Raw genomic sequence first — 15340 nt, 5'->3', positions numbered from 1 at the left:
TTTAGCGCCGCCTGCAGCCCGAGGTGTGATCCTGGAGTCCCGGGATCAAGTCCCACATCTGGCTCCCTGCATGGAGCCTGCTTCTCCCTCTACCTGTGTCTCTGCCTCTCTCTCTCTCTGTCTCTATGAATAAATAAATAAAATCTTAAAAAAAAAAACTATTAAAAAACCAAGAAGCAGCAAATAATCTGTTAGAAAAATGAGCAAAGTACCTGAAAAAAGAATTTATCAAAAAGAAATGCAAATGGTCCTTAAATATATGGAAAGAAAAATAAATAAATAAATAAATAGGGATCCCTGGGTGGCGCAGCGGTTTAGCGCCTGCCTTTGGCCCAGGGCGCGATCCTGGAGACCCGGGATCGAATCCCACGTCGGGCTCCCGGTGCATGGGGCCTGCTTCTCCCTCTGCCTGTGTCTCTGCCTCTCTCTCTCTCTCTGTGTGTGACTATTATAAATAAAATAAATAAATTTAAAAAAAAAAAATAAATAAATAAATAAATAAATATATGGAAAGATGCAAATTTACTCATTTTAAAAGAAAATGAAATGAAAATACACTGAAGTATCAGATTAGAAAAAAATTTCAAAGTTTGCAACATACTCTATGGTAAGGCTGTAGTTAAGCAGGTAAAACATAATGACACAACCCTAGGGAAAGAGAACTTGGCAATATCTAGCAAAATACATATGTATTTACCTTTTGATCCAGCAATCCCACTTATAGGAATCTATCCCAAAGATATGTTGGCAAAAATACAAAAAGACACATGTACAAAGCTATTCATTGTAGCACTATTTGTAATACCAAAATTGGAAACAATCCAAATGTCCATCATAAGGAACTGGCTGAATAAAATATGGTATATACATTTATACAGCTATAAAAAGGAGAGAAGGATTACTACATATTGGTGTGGGATAATCTCCAGTATATAAGAGATATGAATATGAATATAAGTGTATACACTCACACACATACTTGTTTATAATTTTTAAATGAAAAACAGAAGAATAAAATAATAGAAACAAATTGTGTATATGGAGAAGAATAAAAAGGATGAACAGTATCAGTTGAAAAATGGGAATGTTGTTACATAATTTTGACTTTTTGACTATATAGATACTTTAAACAACTTTAAATCAAAAGAAAAAAATTCCAACTAAAAATGAACTGAAACAAACTTGCCTGTTGGTGACATAACCACAAGGAAAACAAGTACTTCATGTCATATTAAAAATATAATATCTACAAATCCCAGTGGAATATACTTAAAGGCAAAAACCATAAAGAAATTTTAAACCTCACACTGTTATCTTATTAATACTTGGAATGTTAGTAATGTTGAAAAAAATTACAGAAATATTATAGGGTAAAAAAAAAGAAAGGGATGATATTAACATTATGAAACAACACAGTTCCAAAAGGAAAGAGATACAAGTATAAACCAAAGAAGTAAAAGCCTTGTAATTTTAAATTAAAATTATAAATATAAAATGAAGCCATCTAATTTTCTTTTCTCTTGAAGACTGAAGATCTTGAAGATCTTGAAGATAGTTTCTAGCTATGTCTATGGATAAGGCCTTTAAGAAATGACAACCTAGTATCAATGAGCATCCCAGCACCCAGACTGAGATCTTGAAATATTACATCCACTGTTAAAAAGGAAAAAATACACAGTTTCCCAGAGAAATGGTATATTGTAAGTTTGGGACAGAAAATATGCAAGAAGTACCTAGGAATCTTACTACACTAGAAAGCAAGGACTAGAACTATCAAAGATACATGACATCACACCAAAAGAACAGGGAACCAATCTGAGAGAACTCTCGTTGCTCTAGAATGGGGCAGTTTGATCATCAAATGAATGAAAACAGTGATGGAACCAAACTCATCAAGTGTGTGTGTGTGTGTGTGTGTATTGTACGTGTGTTTGTGCACGTGCATGCATGCACTTTAAATCTACGAATTAACAATAATATTTAAAACAAAACAAATCGGGGATCCTTGGGTGGCTCAGTGGTTTAGCACCTGCCTTCGGCCCAGGACGTGATCCTGGAGTCCCAGGATCAAGTCCCGCATCAGGTTCTCTGCATGAAGCCTGCTTCTCCCTCTGCCTGTGTCTCTGCCTCTCTCATAAATAAATAAATAAATAAATAAATAAATAAATAAATAAAATCTTTAAAAACAAAACAAATCAACTTCTTAAATGGCAGAGTGAATACCTCAGTGAACCCACTTTCCCAGAAAAATAGCAAAACACTGGCTAAAAACGATGAAAATCAAGCATTTCAAAGTTGTCAAATTACCTGAAGGCACACAACAAACTGAAAAGTTAATTGTTCAAGACAAGCCACTGGACTTGGTTAGAAGAGCAGGGTTGTGGCTTAAGTTGGGGCTATTCCCATTCCTCATCCCTCTTTGCTCAAAATAGAAATTTTGTAATTGAAAATATGGTAACCTTAAGAAAACTCCATGGTAAGCTCCTTGGCAGAATAAGAAAGACAGGAAAGAACAACTAAAATTAAAGACAGAGCAAAAGAAAACACCCAATCTAAACAACAGAAAGAAAACATTGAAAAAAAAAAAGAAAACAGGTAGGAAATATCAGAAAGGGATACAGAACATAAAGACTCCTAACTCTGGGAAACGAACTAGGGGTGGTGGAAGGGGAGGAGGGCAGGGGGTGGGGGTGAATCGGTGACGAGCACTGAAGGGGGCACTTGACGGGATGAGCACTGGGTGTTATTCTGTATGTTGGCAAATTGAACACCAATAAAAAATAAATTTATTATTTAAAAAAAAAAAGAAAACATTGAAAAAAATTTAAAAAGCTTCAAGGAGCTATGGAACAGCAATAAAAGATCTAACACTAGTGTCAGCAGAGTCCCAGAAAAAGAGAAAGAGAACAGGGCTGAAAAAGTATTTGAAGAAATAATGGCTGAAAATTTTCCAATTTTGACAAAAGATGTAAGATTCAAGAAACTAAGAAAACTCCAAACAAGATAAACCCAAGGAAATATGTGCATAGTTACACCAAGAGTCAAACTTCTGAAAACTGAAGACAAAGAAAAAAAACTTGAAAGCAGCAAGAGAAACAATACCTCTCTTAAGGTGAATATGTGTGATTCCAATGACAGCAGACTTCTCATTGGAAGCCATGGAGCCCAGAAGGCACAGTATTTTTCAAGAGATGAAAGAAAAGAATTTTCTACCCAGAATTCCATTTCCAGCAAAAATATACTTCAATAATGAATAGGGAAATTAAGGCACTATCATAGGAAAGTAAAATACTTTATCACCAGCAGATCAACCCCCCCCCCAAAAAAAAAGGCTGAAAAAATTCTATAAAACAGAAATGGAATGATAGAAGAAGGAATCTTAGAAAATCAGGAAAGGGACAATATCAAGAGTAAAAATATTGAAAGAATACATTTTCCTTCTCCTCCTAACTTTAAATTATGTTTGACAATTGAGGCAAAATATTAACAGTGTCTAATGTGGTTCTCAAAATCTGTAGAGGAAATATTTAAGCCAATTATAAAGGTAAAGAGATATAAAAGTAGGTAAAATTTCCACACTTGGCTCAAATTAATAAAATGATGACACCAGTAAAGTATGATAAGTCATAAATAGGTAGTGTTATACCTAAATAGATAGTTTTAGGGCAACCACTAAACAGCCATACAAAGAGATACATTCAAAAACACTATATACAAATAAAAAAATGACTTGAAAAAGAGTGACAACACCAAAAGGCAGAGGAGATGTGAAGATACTGAATCTCTCATCCACTGCTTGTAAGAATGTACTCTGGAAAGTAGTTTGGCCATTTCTTTATTAAACATATAATCCAGCAATTGTGCTCCTGGGCGTTAACCCCAGAAAAATGAAATTTTACATAAAATAAGTATATAATAAATATATGTATATAATATACATGTATATATAATATATATTTATATAATAAATTTATATAATACATAATCATAATATTATGTATAAATATAATAAATGTATATAATAAAGAGCAGCTTTATTTGTAATAGCTAAAAACTGGAAGCAACCAAAACGTACAACAGATGAATGGTTAACCAAACTGTAGGACACCCATGGAATACTACTGAGCAATAAAAGGGAACTGCTGATGCATTCAAGAATTGGGATAGCTCTCAAGGGCATTATCTTGAGTGAAAAAAGCAAATCTTGAAAAGTCATACACTATGTGATTCTATATATGTAATATTCTTGAAATGACATGGAGAATAGACTAACAGCTGTCTGAGGTAAGAGAAGGTTGGGGGAAAGTGTGGGGTAGATGAAGGGGTAGGAGAGAATAGCTCTTTCTGGTAATGAACAGTTCTGTATCTTGACTGAGGTGATGGTTACAGGAATCTACTACATACACTTCATACATCTGTCAATTTCCTGGCTTTCATATCGTACTATACTTACATGAGATGTAACCAGTTAGTCTAGAAACTGGATGAAGGGTACACAGGACCTGTCAGTACCATCTTTGCAACTTCTCATGAATCTATAATTATTTCAAAATAATTCAAAAGTAACTATCAAAATTTAAAAAATTTTTAAGATGTCTGTTCATAAAAGTTATTTGCTTCTTCAACAAATATTTTGATACCCCTGGTGCAAGGTTCTCATAGGAACAGAGAAAGAACTCACATCTTCAAAGAGCTTCCTTCCCATTCAGTGGTAGAAAGACAAGTCAAATAACAGAACACAGGTAAGTAAAGAGTTCTACACTATGAAAAATGAATTCTGTTCAGCAAAACCAATACCTGCATCAAGCTGCTGCTCCCCGTTCATTTCCACAGAACATGGGCTGTCTTCTCCCCACACAAAGGACAGGCGTTATGGTTCTGCTATGATCTGAAGATTATCAAGCATCTGTTCAATGGGCATCCAGGGGTCCAAATGAAAGTGCTGGAAAATCAAAAATAACACATAAACAGCCTGAAGTCCAAGCGTGCTTACTGATTCATAAGACCTGTCACTTCAGTGAATTGGGAGGGCACATGAAACAAAAACACATTGGCAGAATAGAGGGGATTAGAGAAAAGATGGATACTTTTCCTAATTTTGGAGACTATGAATATAAGTGTGAGTGTGTGTGTATATGCAGACACAGCACTATCAAAATCCTGGTAGCTAAAAATCACGAAGACTAACATTGTATGAATCACCATTCTTTAACCTTAGATTGTAATATTTAGCGCCATGACTCCTACCCATAAAAGTTCTAACTCCAAATGAATTCCTGAAGGGAAAAGGTAGCTTTCAATGCTGTCTTATCCAATGAATAAGATTAAGAATATATTACTTTATCTAGTTTTTCATTCCATTTATCTAAAATATAATGCAGAACCAAAAAGTATCAAGTACATTAGTCTACAATTATAAAGGAAACCTCTCCAAAATAAACTCTAAAACCATTTATTTTTTAAACAGCTTTATTATAATTCACATACCAAAATTTCCCACTTTAAAAAGTGTATAAATCCATAGTTTTGAGTAAATTTACAAAGTTGTGTCACCACCACTATACCCAGTTTTAGAATATTTCCATTACCCGGAAAAAAAAATACTTCATTCCCACTTGTAGTTCCTCCTCATTCTGTCGAGGCACAAAACAGGTAGGTACTTGACCTTTGCAGTGCTCCACAGCAAGGAAGTAAGAGAAGCAGGTTTTAAACCAAGCAAATTGTCTGTATTCCATGTCCTCAAGCACTGTATTTTACTGTCCCTCAATGGGAAGCAACTGAGGATTTCTTTAAGCATAGAAAGGAAATGATCAAATCTGTGTTTTAAAAAAGATCACTCTGGACCCAAATAGAGAAACCATAAGGGAGTGACAGCAAAGACAACATACAAGCATTAAACTCCTACGTGGCAAAAGACACCATAAATAAAATTTAAAGGTCAGAATATATCTTGAAAGTTCTCATCACAAGAACTTAAAAGTTCTCATCACAAGAGATTTTTTTAACTATGTATAGTAATGGATATTAACTAGACTGATTTTGCTGGCCATTTTGCAATGCATACAAACATCAGATCATTATGTTGTACACCTGAAACTAACAATATTATCTGTCAATTATACTTTACTAAAAATAAATGAATAAGACAAAGGAGATAGGTGAAAATATTAGCAAATATAATGGATTTGTTTCCATATAAAGCTCCTGTAATTCAACAACAACAACAAAGAAAAATGGGCAAAAATATGTAACTGATCCACATTTAAAAATCAGAGTTAAAGGGGCAGCCCGGGTGGCTCAGCAGTTTAACGCTGCCTTCAGCCCAGGGCGTGATCCCGGATATATATATATATATATATCAGAGTTAAAGCTTATAAAAATGTGTTCAATCTCATTAGGAGTAAGGAAAATAATTTTTAATTATATATGACTTTTTCACCTTTCAGATTGGTAAAATTTTTAAACTAAAAAAGTCCAGTGTTGGCAAGGAAGGTGGACAAATGGGAGAACTTAGAAGTACAGATTTTTACCACCTTTTTGGAGAATTCAACGGAAAATAATTTAACTTATAAAGATTTAAAAGACACAAATTCTTTGAGCAGTAATTCTGGTATTAAGAATCTTTCATACAAAACATGTGTGGAAGGCTTCATAACCAGTGATGCTTGCCGTAGTATCATCTTTAGTGGAAAGAAACCAGAGACAACCTACATGTCTACCAAATAAGAATAGGATGGCCACATACATTATGATATACCTATTTAGGAAATATTCTGCAATCATTAGAAGAATTTAAGTAGATTCATAAAAGCACATGGGAATGCTGTCTATACTGCTGAGTGGAAAAAGCAAATGAAGGATTTAATTTATATTAACTTTTTAAAATCCCATGTCCACTGTTTATTTGATTACATTTGTGACTCTTTTTTTTTTTTAAGATTTTATTTATTTATTCATGAGAGACAGAGACAGAGACAGAGACAGACATAGGGAGGGAGAGGGAGAAGCAGGCTCCATGCAGGGAGCCTGATGCAGGACTCGATCCCAACACTCCAGAATCATGCCCTGGCAGAGGCGGCGCTAAACTGCCGAGCCACCCGAGCTGCCCTACATTTGTGACCTTTAAAAAAGATTTTATTCATTTATTTGAGAGAGAGAGCAGGGAAGGGTGGGGGCAGACACCCCCCTCCTTTGAGTGCAGAGCCTGATGTGGGGCTAGATTCCAGGACTCTGACATCAAGACCTGAGCCAAAGCCAAATGTCCAACCAACTGAGCTGCCCAGGTGCCCCTACATTTGTAATTTTTAACAAATGACTTAACTCATTTGGGCCAATGGCATCATTTGTAAAAGAGCAAATAACAGTACTGTACCTACTTCAGAGGACTGCTAATGAAGGTAAGATAATCCATGAAGAGCACATAGCATACAGCTGGCTACATGGTAAATGCTAAGTTAATGTTAACTCTATACACAATGCTGACTTATTAAAGTTCCTACAGCACTAAGTATATCATCTCTATAGAGAATATCTTGTCACTTCATCATGGGTTTGATGTAGCAAAGCCAATGCTACATAAATATCTGTTGGTTCACTAGGTTTCAAGATGTCATCCACTGCTTATGTTCATAAACTCTTGGGATATGCCACCATATTTTGTGCAGAGAGCCACCTAGTGCCAAATGGTTTTATACACACACACACACACACACACACACACACACACCACACAAAATATATATAATAAGTGAAGCTTCAAAGGACAAGAGAGAATTGGGAAAACCATAAGTCTTATGAAGCTGAGAGCTAAGGCTGTGATACTTTTTCAATCTTACAGCATCACTAAATTTTAACCAATGAACAATCAGCTCATCATCTTAATTGGATTATGAGAAATAAACTGATGAAGCCTTTTGTTGTGGAACATCTGTCAGATCTCTTTACTGCTCTCTTTCTATGCAATGAGGGGGAAAAACCCCAGTAAAATATACAGGAGCTTAGAATATGGAAATTTAATTCATTTTTCATATATTTCCTATTTGTATTACAGTTTTTACTTTTTTATCATTGATTTCAGTATTACAATTCCTCTTGTGGTGAATAGAACACATTAGTTATTCATTTAAATATGTTCTCATGAACTACCTGATCTGAACCCCGCTCATCTTATTTAGAATATTTTAGTGAAATAAACAGTGCCTAAATATTTATAAAGCATTCTAATAAGACCTAGTAAAGCCAGTATGAGCCATACTAAAAGCTAAGCATACAAAATAAGCCTTGAGGTCAAACACACACACACACATACACACACACACACAACTTCACACACACACACAGAAAACAAAAATGAAAATGAAACCCAGGTAGAATAAAACGAAACTAAATTCACTATTTTTGGAGATACAGCAGTATAAAATATGGAACAATTCCCTTTTAACAGCTCTTTTAAAAGACCTAAAAGTAAAAGAGCAAAAAGCCTTCATCTTGTTTTAGCTTACACATGCAGTCCACACCCTAAACCTCTACTAGCAGGCTTCATGTTAATGAACTTTGTTTTCAAGGCTAAGATTAAACACTGAGAGCATTTATTACATGGAAAAGTTACAATATTGTAAGAGAGATTTCTGTAGGATAGATCCTCAGCCAAAATCATTTAACAGGTCACAGAGAAATAACTTTTAAAGCACTTAGGAAGAAGGAAAGCAACTCTGTGGCTCTAGAGATATGTATCCAATAGCTATAGTAGTTGAAAGAAAATACTTTAAATGCAGTTAAGTATTTAACAGGTAGTTATAAAAGGAAAGTTCCCATTGAAATGTTTAAATTTTCACTCCTATCCCTCAACTTAACAGATGGAAATCCAGTAATAATTTCAAGTATGCTGTGAAATACGGTAAATGCAAACAATTCATCAAATCAGATGTTCTATTGGGGGCATATTTCCAAAATAAGTGCCCTTGACAGCAAATGCTAGTGGTAGAGTCACTGTATTTTTTCATTCCCCAACAGATGTAGATCCTGTTGGCTTTTCACTCTCTCCAATAGTCAATCATTACTACCTGACCTTGTACACATCCTATCTGAGAGGCTACCTAAATTAAATGTTTTGCTTCCATCTGTCAAATGTCAAAGTAATCTTATTATTGAGGACAGAAATCTTCTATTGTTTCATTAAGTTGTTTATTGCTCTTGTTTTAAACACACTGCTCCATATCTAACTAGGAAGACTAACAAATTAAGTTTAATAAAGTCAATCTTAGCCACTCACATCACCTAATTAAAACTGACCCTAACACAACTTTTCTATGATTATGTAAACCCAACACAAGGCACACCTATCTCATTTGAACAAATCAGTACTAATGAATTTATAAAACCGATAAAACTTTTAAACAAAACCCAGAATTCAAGAAAACCCTGAATTTTTTTAAAGGTGTTCAACATCACTAATCATCAGGAAAATGCAAATCAAAACCACGATGAGATATCACCTCACATCTCTTAGGATGTTGTTATCAGAAAGACCAGATAACAAACGTTGGTGAGGGTGTGGGAAAAGGGAACCCTCATGCACTGTTAGTGGGAATGGAAATTGGTGTAGCCGCTGTGGAAAACAGTGTGGGGTTGCCTCAGAAAATTAGAAATAGAAATAACATACAATCCAGCAATTCCTCTTCTGGGTACTTACTCAAAGGAAACAAAATCATGAACTCAAAAAGATATCTATACTTCTCCTATTCACTGCAGTATTATTTACAATAGCTAAGGCATGGAAGCAACTTAAGTGTTCACTGATGGATATATACACAATGGAATATTATTCAGCCATTAAAAAAGAAGAAAATCCTGCCACTTGCAACAACATGGATGGACCTTGAGAGCAGTATGCCAAGTGAAATAAGTCAAACAGAGAAAGACAAATGCTATATGATCTCACACATGGAATTAAAAAAAAAAAAAATTAAAACAAAACAAAAAAAATCTCAAACTCCTAGAGAACAGATTGGTGGTTGCCAGAGGTGAGGGGTGGGAAAAATGGGTGATGGTGGTCAAAAGGAATTATTTTATAATTGCAATTATAAAATAAATATGTCCTGAAGATGTAAAGTGTAGCACGATGACTACAGTTAATAATACTGTATACTGTATATTTGAAAGTATCTTTAAGATAAGGATTATCTTAAAGGTTCTCATCCTAAGGAAAAAAGTTTGTGTAACCATATGTGGTGATGAATGTTACCAAAATTTACTGTGGTCATTGCTTTGCAATACATTCATATATTAAATCATTATGCTGAAAACCTTGGATTAATACAATGTTCTATGTCAATCATATCTCAATTTAAGAAGTTAAATGATGAGGCAATATTTCAAAAGGGCTGTTTTGAACATGAGAAATTTTTAAGCAAAATATAGCATAAGTATACATTGTAATACTACATGGCCATTAAAAACTGTGTTAGAAGGCAGCCCAGGTGGCTCAGCAGTTTAGCACCGCCTTCAGCCCAGGGCCTGATCCTCGAGACCCTGGATCGAGTCCCACGTCGGGCTCCCTGCATGGAGCCTGCTTCTCTCTCTGCCTGTGTCTCTGCCTCTCTCTCTGTGTCTCTCATGAATAAATAAATAAAATCTTTTAAAAAAAATAATAAAAAAAAATAAAAACTGTGTTAGATAAATGTTTTTCTTTCCAATAAAAATCCCAAGAAGGTATTTTATTTTAAAATGCTAATTTAAGGAGCACTTGGGTGGCTCAGTCAGTTAAGCGTCCAACTCTTGGTTTCAGCTCAGGTCATGATATCAGGGTCGTGGGAATAATAAGCCTTATGTCCGGCTCCACACTCAGTGAGGAACCTGCCTCTCCCTCCGCTCCTCCCCCCAAGTGCTCTTTCTCCAAAATAAATAAATAAATCTTTTTAAAAATAAGACATAAAACACTAATTTAAAAATACCATTTATGGGACCCCTGGGTGGCGCAGCGGTTTGGCACCTGCTTTTGGCCCGGGGCGCGATCCTGGAGACCCAGGATCGAATCCCACGTTGGGCTCCCGGTGCGTGGAGCCTGCTTCTCCCTCTGCCTGTGTCTCTGCCTCTCTCTCTCTATCATAAATAAATAAAAAGAAAATTAAAAAAAAATAAAAATAAAATACCATTTACAAGAGAAAATGTACAACCCAGCTACATTTTTGCAAAAGATGATATGTGATGAGGGTAGTTCCTTCTACCAAAATATGTAGATAGTAGAGTATTAGTGCAAGAAACGACAAATACACCAATAAAGCAGAATGAGGCTGAGAGAGGCATCCACATGAGGATACAGTGAGTCATAAAATCGCATCCCATATCAGTTGTGAAAGGACAAACACCCACACAGTGTTAAAGAGCTAGCTATCCATTCTAAGAGGAAAAGCACTGGATCCTTGCTTCACACTGCCACATAAATAAATTCCAGGTGAATTAAAAGAGCAAAACACGAAAAACAAGACTCCAGACAAATTAAAAGAAAACATAAGGGAATATGGTTTTAAATCCTGTGACAGCACAGACATCCGTAAGCAAGGAGGCCATAAAATGGAACATTTAAAACTTCTGATTGGCAGAAAGACACCATAAACAACTTTAAAAACCAAGCCACAGGCTAGAAAATATTTCCAGTATATATAATACACAAAGAATTAACATCATAATTGCAGAAAGCAGCTATAAATCATAAAGAAAAAAGGCCAAACCTAATGGAGAAAAAAAAGTCAGGTATGAACAGGAATTTTAGAGAAGAAATGTGAATGATCAATAAGCATATGAAAATATGTTCAATGTCAAAAACTAAAATGAGTTATTCAGATTGACAAAAATAAAAGATTGATAACATCCAATATAAGGGAAAATGCAGAGAAAAATGGATGCTATCATTACTAACTGAAGAGTATAAATGCCTACAACCCTGTTAGAAATTTTATTCCGTCAAAAAATTTATCTCACATTCTTTACAACCACACAATTCCATTTCCAATATCTATTTCAGAAAAATACTGAAAGAAAATTAAAAAATAAGTAGCATAACATTTTCAAAGAAAGAGATTAAACTGTTGTCATTTCCAGGGCATACACAGAGAAACACCCCCATGTGTACAAATGTAAGGGCCTAAATGTGTGCTTGAACACTGTTGCACTAAGGAGGACATAAAGATCTCAACATCAATAAGTAAATCAGGGCACCTAAAATGAGGCTTAAAAAGAATAAAATAGTTTAATGGGGACAGAATTTATGTCGGGGATGGGATGTTCCACAGTTTGGGGAACAGACAGCAGTTTATACATATACAGCAGTTTATACATATACATATCATTTAATTGCATTTCACTTTATTTTGCTGTGCAGATACTGTAGTTTTTACAGATTGAATGGCTGTAGCAATCCTATGTGGAACAAGTCTATCAGCACCACTTTTTCCAATAACATACACTTACTTACTTTGTGTCTCTGTGTCACATTTTGGTAATTCTGGCAATATTTCAAACTTTGTGATATTAGTTATAGTGACCTACGATCACTATAATCAAGTGATTATGACTTGCTGAAAACTCAGATGATGGTTAGCATTTTCTAGCAATATTTTTAAAGTAAGGTATGTACATGTTTTTTTGGAGACATCATGCTATTGCACACTTACTAGGCTATCATATGCTGTAAGCATAAGTTTTATATGCACTAGGAAACCAAAAAATTCATATAACTCACTTTACTGCAATATTTACTTTATTGGGGTGGTCTGGAACCAACCCAACTGTGCAGTCTCCAAGATATGCCTGAAGACTTTCGTATATGTAGGTATACTAAAACACACAAAACTATATATTTCTACAGGTACACATATATATGTGCAGAGGCCTTTTTACTTTTAAAGATTTTATTTATTTATTTGAGAGCGAGCACACAAGCAGGAGGAGGGGTGGAGAGAGGGAAAAGCAGACTCTCCCGTGAGCAGGGAGACAGATGCGGGACTTGATACCAGGACCCTGGGATCATGACCTGAGCCGAAAGCAGACATTTCACTGACTGAACCACCAGGGGCCAGTGCAGATGCCTTTAAAAGAGTCTGGAGGGCAGCCCGGGTGGCTTAGCAGTTTAGCGCCACCTTCAGCCCAGGGTGTGATCCTGGAGACCAGGGATCGAGTCCCGCTTCAGGCTCCCTGCATGGAGCCTGCTTCTCCCTCTCCCTATGTCTCTGCCTCTCTCTCTCTCTCTCTCTGGGCCTCTCATGAATGAGTGAATGGATGGATGGATGGATGGATGGATGGATGGAGACTTCTAATGCATGCAGTTTCTTTTGGGGGCACTGAAACATTCTAAAATTAGATTGTCATGACAGCCCTACAACTCTGAATAAAAGCCATTCAGCTGTACTGTACACCTGAAACTAGTATAACATTCTATATCAACTATGCTTCATCAATTAAAAAAACACTTTGTACTACCATACACTTTAAATGGGTGAGTTTTATGGGATATGAAATATATCTTGATCAAGCTGTAATAAAAAAATAAGGTCATCTGTATTAAGAACATAACTGGACATCACTGGGCCACGTGGGTGGCTCCATGATTGAGTGTCTGCCTCTGGCTCAGGTCATGATCTCAGGGTCCTGGGATCAAGTCCCACATGGGGCTCCCCACAGGGAGTCTGCTTCTCCCTCTATGTCTCTGCCTCTCTCTCTGTGCCTCTCATGAATAAATAGATAAAATCTTATAAAATAAAATAAAATAATATCATTTCTGTAGTATCTGGGAGGCACAACTGATAAGCGTCTGACTCTCAATATCGTATTGGCTCGGGTCATGATCTCAGGGTCATGAGATTGAGACTTGACTCAGGCTCTGCACTTATCACAGTCTGCTTGTCCTTCTCCCTCCACCTCCATTCCACACTCCACCCCCCGCCCTCTCTCTAAATTAAATAAATAAAATCTTCAAAATAATATTTTTTCCATTTTCAAGTACAGAAGCCAAGGACAAAAATGAGACAAGAAATCCAAGTACCATTAGGATATGCAACAAAACAAGGATAATCTAGCTGTCATTGGTTTGTATTAGTTAAGGGAATGCTATGTTCCAACTGATAAATTACAGTTGCTGAATCCAAAAGATATTTTTCACTCTGAGAAAGTTCAAAAGGGTGTTCCTGATGAGTAGACACCTCTCCTCCACATAGTAATTCATCAGGCCAAGCCCGTTCCACCTCATAGCTCTGCATCTTTAACAGAGGCTCCCCAAATCATTGAGTACAAGGGGATCATTCATGGAGGTTTCCTTGATCCAGGCCTTCCACCCACATTTTACTGTTAAAACTCAGTCACATGACCCCATCTGACTACAAGGGAAGCTGGGAACTATAATGTAGTACTTACCACCATTAAATATGAGCATTTAGAATTAATATTACCATTTTTTTAGAACTTACATTACTAGATAATATCAGTGATTTTGTTTAAAGAAGGCTCTATGAGTCAACAGTAGTGATACTAATGAACTGCCACGGAATTGCAATTAGTTAATAAATACCTACTGAGTGCATACGATATACTACATACTGTTTAAGTAAACAGAGGGGAGGAAAACCTGCTTTCATGAATCTCACAATTTAGTGTGGGAAGCTAGATAATAAAGTATGCTGAACAAAAATGAAAGGGCAAAAATGAGGCAAGGAAGGAGGACATGGAGTTACTTTCAAAAGGGTAACCCAGGCCTCAGTGATGAGGTGACATTGGCTGACATCTAACGGAAATAAGGAAGTGGGACCAGGGGAATAACATTCCAGAGAGAAAGTGCAAAGATCCTGAAGTGGGAGCTTGTGTGGCACTTTCAAGGCCACTGCTGTTCAAGCAGAATGATCAGCAAAGATGCTAGGAAATGAACTCACAAAGGTACCAGGCACCAGATTATGTACAAACGTGTAGGCTGCTGTGAAGATTTTGGTTTTGAGGAAGCCTCTGGAGGATTCTGAGAAGAGGGATGTAATCTGACCTATCTTTCCAAAGGATCACTCAGCAACTATGTTGAGAATAGACTGTTAAGTAAGCAAGAGCAGAAGCAGGAAGACCAATAGACAAGATCCTAGAACAATCTCAGTAAGCGTCCTAGCAGCCAGGTCCAGTGGTAAAAGGGGGTGACAAGGGTCGAAGGGAAACTGGATGTGGGATGTGAGAAAAAGAGCAGGGTCTGGGCTGACTCCAGGCTTTTGGCCAAAACAACAGAAAGGATGAAACTGCCACTTGAGGGGTAAAGTCTGAAGGAGTAGTGGTCTGAAGAAGAAAATGCAGGAGTTTCTATAGAAAATTGACC

At 36.3% G+C, this 15340-nt stretch overlaps 1 protein-coding gene across 1 annotated transcript in view; it reads right to left on the bottom strand.

The window, feature by feature from the left end:
* Positions 1 to 15340, bottom strand: part of SFMBT1 (Scm like with four mbt domains 1) — a 120161-nt gene that overhangs the window by 46632 nt on the left and 58189 nt on the right. The window contains 1 exon segment of the mRNA XM_038566172.1: positions 4798 to 4942. Within this exon segment, the coding sequence (XP_038422100.1) occupies positions 4798 to 4825 (28 nt within the window). The 5' untranslated portion in view covers positions 4826 to 4942.

The sequence above is a fragment of the Canis lupus genome, chromosome 20 (genome assembly GCF_011100685.1).
Source record: "Canis lupus familiaris isolate Mischka breed German Shepherd chromosome 20, alternate assembly UU_Cfam_GSD_1.0, whole genome shotgun sequence".
NCBI lineage: Eukaryota > Metazoa > Chordata > Mammalia > Carnivora > Canidae > Canis > Canis lupus.
This window is presented reverse-complemented; position numbering and strand designations above follow the sequence as displayed.